Source organism: Charadrius vociferus, unplaced genomic scaffold, assembly GCF_000708025.1.
Source record: "Charadrius vociferus isolate BGI_N301 unplaced genomic scaffold, ASM70802v2 scaffold342, whole genome shotgun sequence".
NCBI classification, from domain to species: domain Eukaryota; kingdom Metazoa; phylum Chordata; class Aves; order Charadriiformes; family Charadriidae; genus Charadrius; species Charadrius vociferus.
In genome coordinates, this window is record NW_009647231.1 from 211,103 (window position 1) to 225,103 (window position 14,001).

Genomic DNA, 14,001 nt, shown 5'->3' on the forward strand with positions numbered 1-14,001 from the left:
CTGCTGGGACTATTGGCTATTACCAAGAATGTCAGGAGCTTTCTGGACCTGGAAAGCATTTCTGACACCACTTTGTTAAGAATATTTTGGTAAAAAAAGATTTTGTTTTTCCTGAGTACTTGCAGTGTGCACTTACTAGGTGAATTTCTCACATCCAGATTACATGTTCATGTCAAAATGCTTCTCAAGGCTAGCGATAAATACTTAGAGGTAAGAAAGAAAGGAAACAGTTTGTGTAGTTGTGGAGTGATAAAGGACCTAGTTTGTCTGTAATAATAACCAAGTGTGCCGATGTAGGAGTAGGCAGTGATGTCCCTCTTTCTTTCAAAAGCCTTGCAGCTTTTTGTATTATTATTTTATAAGAGGAAAAGTAGTCAGGTCTTTTCAGTATCATCTCCCAGGATCTTCAAGGAATAAGTCAAAGGAACTCATGGTATGTGAAGTTCCGTTATACAGAAGGATTTTTGCATGTGCTGAGGGCTTAGCAAAAGATATTGATGGGAAAAATGTGCAAGGGAATTAAAAGAGGAAACTTCTTAGCTTTTCCTTAGCCCAGGGTTTTCACAATACAGTAAGAAAGAAGCTGTGTCAGATCCAGGTTGCAATATTTGTTTTTTTTTCTCCTACTATTGATGTGGTTCATTGGTGGGTGAAACAGTGTTAAGTATTTCCTGTATGTTGCTAAGAGCTTTCATTCTTCTAAAAAAATATTGGAGATCCTGTTCGGATCATTTACCAGTATTATTTCAGCCCTGATACAGATTTAGCAATGAAATAGCCTGGGGGAAAGAGGAGGGAAGGGATGTAGTCATTGCTGACGTTAATGGCATATATGCATCACACCCCCAAAGTTGCCCTTTGGAAAGAAAAAATTAGTGGTTCAGCAACTAGTTATTTTATCTGAACATTTAAAATCTGTCACAAATACATTTTCATTCTCTAAATTGGACTCTTTTTTAAATTGTGGTCTCACTATTGTTTTTCATATATAATAAAAAAATTTGAATGCCTAAATAAGCATGTTCCACTTTTAATATTGTTAGACTGTCACAATAGGAAGTGAAGCTTGAATACTGTTGACAGTGCTAATCAACAGTACTGTAGATAGCACTAATGCTTTAAATTAATCATAACATTATTGCGTGATAACTCCAGTAATGAGTCCAGAAGTGGTAGTTGTACTTTTTTAATCTCACATTATTCTCTATTTGGAAATGTAAAAAACAACAAAAAAAAGGGCACTGCTGGATAAAAAATTGAGTTTTATTTTGAAAAGCTAACAACAGATTAAACAGTACTTTTTTCTCTTTGTAGAGGTGATAGAGATGCCTAAAATCTAGTTCTCTCTGTTTCTTCTCTTTCTTTGCAGGACTTGAGCTGTTCAAATAAAAAAAAAATGGAAAAAAAAAAGAGATAAAACAGTGAAAGATTAATCACTTCGAATATTAGAATTTTTCTTCCCCAAAGGTTCAAAAAGGGAGAAGAACACCACAGCTTTCTCTAGCATGGCTCCTACACAGTGGTTGTATCTCGGGGGGACTGTGGAGCACACAGACCTTGGTGCTGTGCTCACCTGAGTTCTTTTTTCAAAATGCAAAGATGTTTGGGTACCCAATTTCTACTGAAACTGGTGGATATTTGGTACTTAAATTATCCAGAGTCTGGATTCTGAACAGAGACTTGTGGATGTGGCTGTAGTTCCTCTACCTCATTTGTACCTTTTGGGTAGTTGTTTCTTACCCTTGATTGTGTTCATCCTCTCCCACTGCTCTGGTGAAGTGAATATGAAACAGAAACATGCAGTTTTTCTTAACAATTACTTTATTATGTTCATTACCCTACTGGTTTCTTGGAGATTTTGAGAAGCTTTGCAATTTCTCTGTTCCAAACCTGTGACTGATTAAAATTTGTTGGTTTTCCTAACTCACCTTCAGACACATCATCTTTCTACAACAGGCTGCTTTGGCAATCCTGGCCCTAATGGGTACTGGAATGACTCTTCTACTTCATTTTATCACTTCATTTTGTGTTTACTAGGGAGATGCAATCTCGACTGAAGCTGAACTGGGGACACAGTACTTGAATGTAGTGCTGAGCCCTCTTTAGCTGAGCCCTTCCCTTCTACAGGACTGTCTGTTGATCTGAGAATTTATCTGGGTAACAGCAATGAGACAACAGAGATCAGAAAGACTATTTATCTTTCCATCTTCTGTCTTGGGATAAGATTACATTAATTTTTGTAGGTAAAAAATAATCATTCTTTTACTTTTTTCCTTTTGAACTACTACTACTTCAAGGTCAGTAGGTTTGTCCAGAGCTGGAGAGGAGGAAAAAATTCTGTTTGGAAAGAAACTACTCTTCATTCTTTTCTTACTGTACTTTCTGATAGAAGACATGGTGTTCCATAAATGTACTTCTGTGCAGAATAATTTGTGTATGGTATTAAAATAATATAAAAAGTAAATTGTCATTAACTTTTCAGTTATGCATAGATAGATGTATGTTTCTAGTAGCTGGACAAAGAAAGAAAAAAAATTGTACTCAGCAAAATTAAACTCAGAAATAATTACTTAAGTTCATGCTTGTTTTCTTTTTTCTTTTTCTTTTTCTTTTTCTTTTTCTTTTTCTTTTTCTTTTTCTTTTTCTTTTTCTTTTTCTTTTTCTTTTTCTTTTTCTTTTTCTTTTTCTTTTTCTTTTTCTTTTTCTTTTTCTTTTTCTTTTTCTTTTTCTTTTTCTTTTTCTTTTTCTTTTTCTTTTTCTTTTTCTTTTTCTTTTTCTTTTTCTTTTTTTTTTAAGATTCTGCTATTTTTCTCCCAGCTCCGTGTATGTCTTCTGTGACTGGCAGCCCTCATGCCTCACTGGGATCAGTCCATTCTCACAGAATCCCACATGCATGTAAAAGTGCTTTACTGGAATGCTCTTTTTTTTTCTCTTATTATCATTTATGTTTTTCAAATAAGTAGCAAAATTACACTTCAGAAAAGCATGAAGTATTAAACAAAAAATCCACAAGCCCTGCGGGTCCCTCCCCTGTGGTCCAGCTTCACACATCAGCGGGCTTCCAGAGTAATTTTTGGTCTCGGCACGGAGTCTACTTGAAAATCACTTCAAAGCAAAAATGGGTGGTGGCAGTGAGAGTGTGCCTCGCAGACTCTGGACAAAGATGAAAAGGGAACTGAGCACTGGCGTTTGGCTTTTGAGGGTGTTTTGTGAGTTGCCTGATAAAGCAGAGGGATCAGCAAACTGATTCCCACTGTTCACAAACCTGTTCCAAATACGGGTATAGGAAAGCGGGAGGTATATTGATGCACAAGAAGATTGTGTTTCGGTTTGGAGAGATTGCATACCTGCTTAATGTGATATCACATATGTATAGCACATATTTCGCTTTATACATTTCTGATATTAGGCTAAAATCCAAAAACGTCGAGCACTGTTTTTGTTGCAATGTGGCGTCACCATCCTCTATAAACAGGAGGCACTTTTCAAAGAAAATGTCTACTGGAGGAAAAGAAAGGGCCTCCTGCGTGCTTGGACCCCTGCCTTGTCCACCTGCCTGCAGCTGGTGGCCTTCCTTGAAGGTGCGTGGCAGGCAGCCCCCCAACCCCTCTACGGCTCACGGAGCACATTCACCGTCTTAGATTTACTGCGAAGGAGAGGGCATTGTCAAAGGATAAGGCAATTTAAACTGGTAGTTCCCAATCTCTAAAAGTAAAGGCAATTTACCTTGCTTGAAAACTCTCTCTCCTTTTCTGCAAAGCCTCCTCTAATTCAGAATCAGAAGCTGGTAACTGGAAGAACCTTACTAGGCATGTAATTTCCTCTTGTTCCATTTTTCTGTGGTGAAACAGAAAGTGCCACCTTTGGAAACACAGTATTGCAAAAAGTATATGTTTGCTTGTTTTTTTTTAAATTTTGAAGTCAGTATCACACCAAAATCTTTTGAATTGCAGGCATTAGAAGAGCCAACCAAGACTGCTAGCGTGACTGAAGGCACTGCTTTGGACACCCATTCAGAGGTAGTGCTGTTATATGTCTTTCAAATCTCTATTTGAAAACAAAAAGTAAATGTTAACTGAGTGATCCATCCTCCTTTTTCAGATGTGCTCCCCTGCCCACCTCAGACAACAAACAGAAGAGCTGTGTGCTGTCATTGACCAAGTCCTGCAGGACCCATTGACTATGGTAACCCGTCAGCATGTGGGATTGGCTTTTTCTCTTCCTTTCCTTTTGTCTCTTGTCATTAATGAGTCTGTTCTCTGTTGAAAATAATTTTGCAGCGTCGATGTGAGTCTTCTCCAAGTTTCCTGCAGATGAGCACGGAGTCAGATGTCGGCAAGGTAGGTGAACAAGCCCACCCACACAGCAAGGGCTTTTTCCAGGTTGGTATCAAGGCAAGCAGGATCACAATAGAGCCTATGGCTATGGCAACAGAAAGCTACAGCTGAGAGATGCTACATCAGTAGAGGTGTCTGGTAGTTTAAAAGACATGGAAGGACAGAACTTCTCTGCAGTCAGTGCAGTCTTTGTTGCAGGATGCTTTCCTGAAGTCAGAAGGAGTTATATTATGACAGAGAAACTGTTTATTAAGGCTTCAGAGGCTGGGATCCACAAGGAAGAAATCCTTCATAACTTGCTTTCCATATTGCAGGGTCTCTGGCCATCTCCCAGATTTTGTCCCTTCTATGTGTCCTTACTACAGAGGAGCCAATGTTTCTAGCTTCAATGATTGGAAACATCTGTCAGAACATTTTTTTTTTAATGTTCGTTGTTGGTTTTCAAATAGTGAGATAATGAAATGAACAAGCAGACTTGCTCTTAAGTGCTGATTTCCTTTTAATGGGCCCTCACAGGAGGGGGATGTCTGCTACATCCATTTACCCTGGGTACTCGGAAACAGGTAGTGAGAGGTAGTGGTAACTTTCTGTACTGGTGTTAAACTTCTGGTTTCACTAAGTTATATTGACATGCCTTCTGGGTTCAGAAGGATGGATAACCAAGGGAAGAGGGTCCTGTACTCAGTTTGCCCCAGGTAAATTTAAGTTGGTCATGGAAGCTATAGGAAAGTGAAAATGGCATATATCCACCTGAAAACAGGAGGAAAGGGACTTTTTTTCAGAGGAACACATCAAGAAGTTAATGCATTCAAAATATCCTGCAAAATGTCCAGTTCACCATGCAAAAATAGTGCACAGACTCACCATTCCTGAGTGGCTATATTAAATATACACATCAAATCTAATTTTCGTTTTTGAAATTACTTCTACCAACCAGCACGCAGCCGTGAATCAGACTTCAGGCAGCTGGAAAACGGAAACATGATAGTAGCCGAAGAAGCAGGCAGACTGTTATTGAGCGAATGTTTTCCAATGCCTGCGCTGAATATGAAGTGGTTAAAATGCTGCTACTAGGTTGAGATGTAGCATCCAAAACCTACTTCTTTGGGCAAGTGAGAATTGAGCCTTGACTAAAGGGAAGGCATCTGTTAGCAGTCATGAAATCAAATAAAGGGGGCAAAAGGTGAGTTTAACAGGATACAGCATAGGGACCAAGATAAAGGTTGTGGGGACCTCAGAAGGAGAAAGTAAAGTGCTTAAAATGAGGGTAAAAGAGAGTCATAGACAGGAAGAAAAAAAGAGCGTATAAGTAGATGCCTTAGAAATAGCATGGATTAGTCAGATGAAAGCAAGTTCTTGCAAATAAGAATGTGGAAAAGTGCCGTTTCAGGTTATTTTGTGAACAAATGTAGCTTAAATTTCATGGGGCAACCTCACCTATGGCTATCTACTAACACACTTTTGTTATGAGAGTTCTCAGAGATAATTTAAATGACGTCCTTAATAGAATGGTATCAGTGTTTTTGAGCAGTAAAAATGAAACAATATTTTCTACAATAAACATACCAAGCAAAACTTTAACACACTTTATTCTCATATATTGCATAAATCTTTCTGGAAAACTGAAGTTTTCTTGAATTTGAGCAAATAATAACTTGTCACAATGATAAAAATCTCTTTGAGTTACTCCTCTTTGCCCTTAATATATCTATTTATTTTGTACAAGGTGTCAACAACACTGCAGAGAGTAGCCGGGCGTGAAACCAGATATGTAAGTACTTTTATAACTACTCTACATTTTGCATCCAGGAATGTCTAATTTGTCTGCTCTTGCTACAATACTGGGTGAGTCTGCACAGGTGTCTACGCACGACAAGAGGTGTTGACTAGTACAGAGAAGTGACTATGTGAGAGCACTGGCAATTGAGGCTTGAGATCTCTTCCCATGGCCGGAATCTCTTCAGTGTGGTGCCTATTGATAATTTTACCTGTGTGAATATTATGTTAAAATTAATTTCTTCCCACACTTCTTTCTTGTTGTTTGCTTCAAGAATGGGGCAAGAGCTCAGCTATTTAGCAAACAGACTGTTGCAGGTGCTGAAGGGTGCATTTGTTTGGACTCAGCCTGCACTGTAGGACACTTGCTTTGGTAGAAGTCCTTTAGTTCTTGCCTACCCATCAGAATTTGGGGTTGAGCCAAACTCTTCTTTCCAAGATATAGAGCTGGCTGAAACCCCACAGTTTATCCTTAGATGAATAGAAGCTGTTTTATCACATATACACACATTCCAACACACAAAGAAAATCTCTATATTGAGTCACCTGTTCAATTATTGAAACATTATACCCAATTAACATTTTAATTCTCACTAGCACACAGAGTTACTGCAGGTTCCATATTTTACTTACAACTCATCTAGTCATGTGGTGAGAAACCTCTGCTTACTATTCATCATTCAGCATTTCCATTGAACCTCAAATCAAAGCAGTGCTGGCAAAGCAATAGAGGCCTTCCAGTTTTATGCCAGAACAATGCTTGACTGATCAATTCAATTTTGCTGCTTGAATGTGGCGGTATGCATATTTTATTGCATACTGTGATTTTTACTAGACAGATTGTGCTGGCTCATACTAATTAGAAAGGATATTGGAAGAGGGCTTTTTAATGAAATAAAAGAGTGTGTTTCAGAGGTAGTCTGTGAGAACAGAGTATATTTAATGCCACTCCAGTGCAGATCTCCAGCTCCCAAAACTGTGGCTCACGTATACCATAAATTCAAGCATCCAACATATGCCTAGGTTTTCTTTGCTGGCATAGAAAATCAATCTTACAAACCCTTCCTAATCTCCCCTGGAACTTTCTAGATAAATTAAACAAATCAATATTTAAAAATATGTTTGGGAGTAATGCAAAGGACTATTGGGAGGTTAGCCTTTCCTATAAATTGTACAAACATATTGAATTTTTTGTGTGTCAGAAAAGAGACTGTGATCTCCAGGCTGTGTTGTGGTGGCTGAACTTAGTGGGCCCAGGCTCTCCTGGACTCTGCTGTTGCCGCACTCTGCAGCAGAGTCTCCTGAGGGATAAGCCAGGTATCCCTAACAGCCCCCACACATCTCAGCTCTTTCCCCTTCTCTTGCTCTGTTTCCGTGGTAGGACATACAAGGCCTATTTCTGTCCCAGCTGAGAGACGAGGCAGTGGCTTGTCCTCCGGCCCTTAGGGTGAGGACACACTGAGATGGTTTTCCATAGAGTTGTCTTCTCCTCTTCCCCTTCCACTTCTGTTCCCTCATGGTGAACCCTCCAGCCCAGCACAAGACCCAGGGTGGCCTAATCCCTTCAGCTCACTGAGAGCAGCATGCTCCATGCTACCACACAGACCATGATGAAGAACTGTCTGGAAGAGTGCTAGCTGGTGTGGACAAAAACACGCAAGGGAGTGTGCTAACTGGAAAGGACCTGTTCCTGAGTCTCTGTGTGTGCTGACTTTTGCTCACTAGAGGAGATATAGTCCAGAGGCCAACTTTTCTTCATAGTAGGTACAAGAGATCTGTTTTGAATTCAAGTGCTTACTTTGAGCCAATCTAACAGTGTCTCCAATAGAAATCAAGAACTGAGTGTTTTACAGACACTTGTTATCATAATATCAAATTGTGAGTTCCCCCAGGAGGTCTGTGGAGTCTCATGTGAGCTGTCTTGGAGTAAAGATTTTCAGCCATCCTTTTTTTGCGAATGTTTTTTTTTTTAATTTTAGAAGTAGGCTTTTACTTTATGCAACTGAATTAATTTTGCTAGAAAGAATTAAAATGGTAATTTAGTAATATAATTTTCTTAATCCTTTTGTATTCATGATATCTGAAATTGAGATACTTGTCAAAATGTTGCTTTGAGGGTGTTTTTGGTTAAAAGAAATGCTTAATTTGTTTATGAGTCAGGGACAGGGAATTCATTCATCATGAGAAAGGATTATTTATAAACATACATACATATAAATGTATACATATGCACACATGATAATATTGTTAATTACTTCTGTAGGTTATATGAAGCAGTAGACTATGCAAATATGTTGAAGTAGCCTGCCATTTTGACAATTAAAATGGCATCGATCTGCCTTGGCCTCAATTACTTTTGTGTCTTCTTATGCCAGTAAAGATGTAAATGGTTGTATAACTAGCAAGAGAGTGTATAAAGTATGGAAAAATGTCTGACTTCAGTGAAATTACAGTAGTTTGCACCAGCTGACAACCAAGTACTACAATTGCCATTCAACAACTTTTTAAACTGTATGGCCTTTGATATGATGTCATTCACCATTTTATAAAGTGCATCTCTGTTGGCTTTAGGGATGATACTGCTGATTTGTAATAATAATATAATAGTATAATAATTCTCTAAATAAATTACTTTTATGGCTGTTGAGTGCCCTAATATATATAGTCATTGTGTTTCCATGTAATTACTGACACCAACGAAAGCTTTCTTAACTATAATTTCAAGTTCTAGCAAATTTGTAATTTTGCCATTTAGCCCCTTTACAACTATTTTAAAATAATTTCTCATGATTAATTGGAATAATTACTTTGCATATTATTGACATTTTTGCTCTTGACAGTTCTCAAAAAACCTTTTTTATGTGTTACAGACATGACATACAAGTGAACAAATGAGAGAACATGAAGCAGCTAAAAATGCACCCAGACATGCAGAAATAAGTAACGCTTATTAATCTGTAGTCTGCTGTGCTTATATACATTTCAAGTAACCCTTTTGAAATGAGATTTACTCTTAATTTGTACCACTGAAGTCAGAGATTTAATTCCAGCCTGTTTGAATCTGTAGATCATTCTGAAGTGCTTTGATATCTTTAAGGTCTCAGTGAGCTTGGTCATCACATTTGATTAACGGTATGAAAGAGAGTCCCTAGTATGCAAGTAACCACTAGTAAAAACTCGACTTTACTCTGTCAAGGGCAGAAGATGTACTTCTTGCAGATTCAGTGCTAAATCACAGTAGGAATGTTTCCTCCACTAGTGGCTGTGTTTAGAGATGTGAGTGCTCTTAGTGAGGAGCACAGTCCTCCACTGTAACTTGTGATGAACCTGTTCTCACCACCAATGCAGGAGTAGAGCAAACAGGTCCAGGGAATGACTAAACATCTCCATTTAGCACTTGGGAGACCACATCCAGAATTCTGTGGCCAAATCTCTGCAAGGTCTTTGTCACAGGGGAACAAAGGAAGAGCATATTCTTCCCTCTCCAAGCATGCTGGAATTGCTTTTCTGCTTGAAATGGTGAGAGAAACATACAGTTGAGTTGATAAAAATCCAACTGTAGTGGTCCTTCTGCAGAGGGTGAAGGCTGTAATGTCACTGACTTGTCTTCTACTACAGCTGTAACATCTAACCATTGTATCTAGTACTTTTTTTACTACCATACTGAAGAATATTCACATTTTAGAGTCTCAGGGCCTCCAGATCACACCCACATCAAGGAAGGGCATGTTATCTGTACAGAAACACTGTGTTATCGAGTGGAACTCTTACAGAGCTTGAAGGAGTTGATTGGAGGGATCAATGCGCCAGAAATTCTGAATCTTACCACTGTGGGGGCAAATAAGCATGTGGCACGTGGCTATTTCACATACACACACAAATACTTTACATTCATTGCATTTACTCTTGATCTGGAAAATAGGGCTTCTGCTGTTCAGTGCATACTCAGAAAAAAAAAAAAAGTAATTCTTGGGTAGGATTGTTCTGGTTTTCATAATGTAAAGTCAGAAGGATAAGAAAGGTGGACTGAGCTACCAAGACAATTGATAGTGTCAATAACATTGATGCTGCAAATTAACAGACAATGGCAGGCTCAGAAATGTCAGGATTTACATTTCAAGATTAGATCAAGATGAAAGAGTGAAATTTTGTTGCATTTGGGGAAAAAGTATCCCTAAAATTTTAACAACAGGCATTCGTATTTGATCATACCTAGAAATAATCTGGAAATATTTTAACTTCTCTTATTGATTGTGTGTCACTACATCAGTGGTAAAAGCTGCTGTACCTAAGCATACTGCTGTCCACAGATTTGTCTTCTGTCATCACTATAATTGCTGTGATACTGTATGTAATACTGTATATATTTGCCTTTTTTTGCAGGCCAACCTTTACAAATCGGCACCTATGGTAACAGAGAGTCAGATGGTATGTACCGCACAGCAGTGATATGCTGCTTTTCAAAATTTGCAGAAGCAGAAAATCTAAAGTAATTATTTACTTGCTTAGTCCTTTGAAAGAAGCTGCAGTAAATCTCCTCCTCCAAAGCTGCATTGCTTCTACAGTGCTGGATTGCTTTCTTCTGTACTGAATACACACCTGGTTTAAGTAACTGTAAATCCTGACATTACTTGTAAACTCATGGAGCATTTAAAAAAAAGAGAGTCTTGCTGAATCTTGAGGTGTAGGGCAACTATAGAGTCTACTGCAGGTTCTCTGACTCTTTTAATACTCCACTTCTACAATTCTGTCTACATGCAACAATGTTCTGGCATCTATTTTCTTCTTACACGCTAGTTTAAATCAAAGCTGGCTTAGCTAGTGAAAAGCAAGGTTAAAATCAAGTCAAGAAAGGGAGATTAGGCATCAGATGTTCATTTTAGGTCTGATCACGGTCCTGTTGGAGCCAAACTTTCTGAAGAAGAGTCAGAAGAGAGGTCATGGAGCCTGTCCAAGTAACAGTGACCATTAATGAATGCTTAGGGGAAAAATGAGAGGTGGATGAGCAATTTTCCCCATTGTATCTCAGGTAATGGAATTTTAGGGACTTCCTGAATCAATTTCTTCAGTTTAGTAATCTTTGACCACTTCTTCTTTCATGATTTTTTCCAGTTACTTTTTGAATCTTGTTATATTTTGGTCTCTACAACATTCTGTAGTAATAGGGTTTACTTTTTAATTATTCATTGTGTGAAATGGTACTTTATTTCTTTGTTTTAAAGCTACTACTTGACCTCAGTTCTGGTATTGAAACAGCAAATAATTGTTCTTTCTTCACTTTCTAAATATTATTAATGATTTTCTAGGTATTAACCATAATACCCTATCAGTCTCCTCTTTTTCATTCAGAAAAGTCAAAATTGCTTATCCACTTTGAGAAGTATTGATACTGTCCCACTCTTTGATGATCCCTTTTCTGTGTCTTTTTGAGGTTTTTGCTTTTGAGATTGGGAGACTAAAACCATAAACTGCTCTTGTCTAGCTCTGAACACAACGCTTCCTATTTACATGATAACAAGATAAGGGCCTTCACTCTTATTTCTATTTCTTTCTTAAAAATTCCTAGTCATTTTTTTGATTTATCTTATTTGTATTGAGGAGTAAGCCAGCGTTTGCATAGAACTGCACACAATAAGCCCAAGATATATTTTCTAAGTAGTAAGAGCTAGTTTCTGAGCTAACTAGTTCATGTGCATGTGTGAATTTAGGATGTAGTTTTGTTTACCCCTGTGAAAGATACCAATGTTGAATTCAGTTAAGTTTCACCTGCCTATTTGTCATTCATTCACTCAGTATCATAAGATCCCTCTGCAACTCTTTGCACTGTTTTTACTCCCCTGAAAGATTCATTATTATCAGCAAACTTTGTCACCTTGCGAACCACTCTTTTCTAGCTGATGTAGATCCATAATTCAAAGCCAAGATTCCAGAGCACATCTCTGAGGAACTGTATTTGTGACTTCTCTCCACTGTGAAATTTAAACATTTATTCCAGCCTTTTGCCTCCTCTCTTTTAACTGGTCCATAGGAAATATTCTCTTTTACTCCACAGCAGTTTCATTTCCTTAGTAGACCCTGCTGAAAGAACTTCACGAAAGCTTTTGAAAACCACGGGTAGCATGGCTCCACATCCACTGGACTTTATGCTTTGTGATGCAGCCTCATTTTGTTAGCCCTGGTCATCCATTTGGAGACCCGGTGGGAAAAAACATAAGATGGTCCTTTGATTCTCACTTGGTTTCATCCAATGTGTGTTCCTAGGTGCTGAGAGATTCTCATGTTACTAGTTTAAACATAACCTACATGTGCCGTATGAGACACCTCTCTTGCATCGCTGATAATTCTAAAAGTTTTATCAGGCAAGAGTGCCCTTTCAAAAGCCATTCCCTCTTATTTGTCCATACGTATACTAATTCTGTTCTTTAGTAGGAGAAGATGTGCTCCTGCTACTTTGCACAGCTTGGAATGTTACACATAGTGATTTGTGATTCCTGGTCCTCTTCAGGAACCTGTAGTAAAACCTGCCCCATAGTTGCCACTTCTCATTATGTCTGAAATTAAATACCACAATTCATAGTGTGGCAATTTCACACTGGAATTTCTTTACAATTTTATTTATTCCTTGTACTTTATTTGCTTATTTTATTGATTTTTTTCTCAAATCTCTCTTATTGACACTGTACTTGAGACAGTTCCTCCAAATTGTTTCTTTGTCAGTGTGAGAACCTCCCTAAGTCTTCCTATGAGGAAAGCTGGAGTGAGGAATTAATTTTCAGCCTTGGTCTCCAATTCTTCATGCATTTTTTTAATGTCTTGATTATATCTACTGACCCCATAGACTTTTAGTTTTAAGGAAATTTAGCAAGTTTTTATTCTCAAAGTCTTTCCTGGCCAAATATAAGATAATTCAATATTACGAGTTAGATTTGCTTTCTTTTTTCTTTTTTTTTTTTTTTTCTTTCTTCTTTTTTTTCCTCTAGATTGTATTTGAACACAACTTTCTGTCTTTGGAGCCTTTTCCTCCTTATTCCTTTTTTAACTCTTTGCACTGCTCTTTGAACATCCCAGAATTTACTGATTTCTTAAACTCTTCTTATTCGCTGATGCACACCTTCTATGAAACATTACTGTGTTAAGCAGTATTGTGGTCACTTATAACCATTTCATCCTTTTGGCAGCTTCCTTGATCTTTTTTTTTTTTTTCTTTTTCTTATTCTTTTCATAGCTATTGTAATTATTTAACTATACATATTATTTCACCTGTTTCAAACTGCAATCACTACAGTGTATCTCTTGTGCATGTTTTTTGTTCGGACAGCAATGCTGTCTCTGAGCACATCGTGATCTCTATTCATGAATGATGGTTCTTCAGGAGTAATATTTCTACTTAGAAATTTTGCAGCATTTATGATTCAGACAATTACTTCTCCTCTCATGGAGTCTCTGACTAGCTGTACCAGGGACTGGTTATTTATGGTGATCAGAAATGTTGTATCTATACCTCTCAACTACACGACTTTTATCCAATGGACAGGTGAGGCACTGGGCACACCACTGTAACTCTCATCAATAGATTTTATGCTCTTTTTAAATGTGACTATGAATGACTCACGATAACAAAGTGCAAAGCCGTACTCAGCACACCAACATGACATGCAATATTGCCATTATCATTAACAAAAACATTTTTCTTTATATATCATGCAAATAAGGCAAAATTCACATGGAGGGCTAGTCTTGCATACCATGATACCATTGTTCTAGGTCTTTTTGGTTCAGCTATTTTAATGCTGCATCAGTGATCCATGGTTTTTGAGTGTGCAATGGAAGGATTTATCAAAATATATTTATATGCAAAAACAGTAGAAAAGGAGTCATATATTTTGAG

The 14,001-nt window shown here is 37.8% G+C and overlaps 1 protein-coding gene across 1 annotated transcript in view; it reads left to right on the forward strand.

Annotated features, from left to right (window-relative positions):
* Positions 1-14,001, forward strand: part of MLIP (muscular LMNA-interacting protein) — a 121,417-nt gene that overhangs the window by 72,957 nt on the left and 34,459 nt on the right. Inside the window, exons 4-8 of the mRNA XM_009879827.1 lie at positions 3,954-4,019; positions 4,102-4,185; positions 4,281-4,340; positions 6,064-6,108; positions 10,497-10,541. Coding sequence (XP_009878129.1) covers positions 3,954-4,019; positions 4,102-4,185; positions 4,281-4,340; positions 6,064-6,108; positions 10,497-10,541 — 300 coding nt within the window. The remainder of the gene's footprint in view (positions 1-3,953; positions 4,020-4,101; positions 4,186-4,280; positions 4,341-6,063; positions 6,109-10,496; positions 10,542-14,001) is intronic.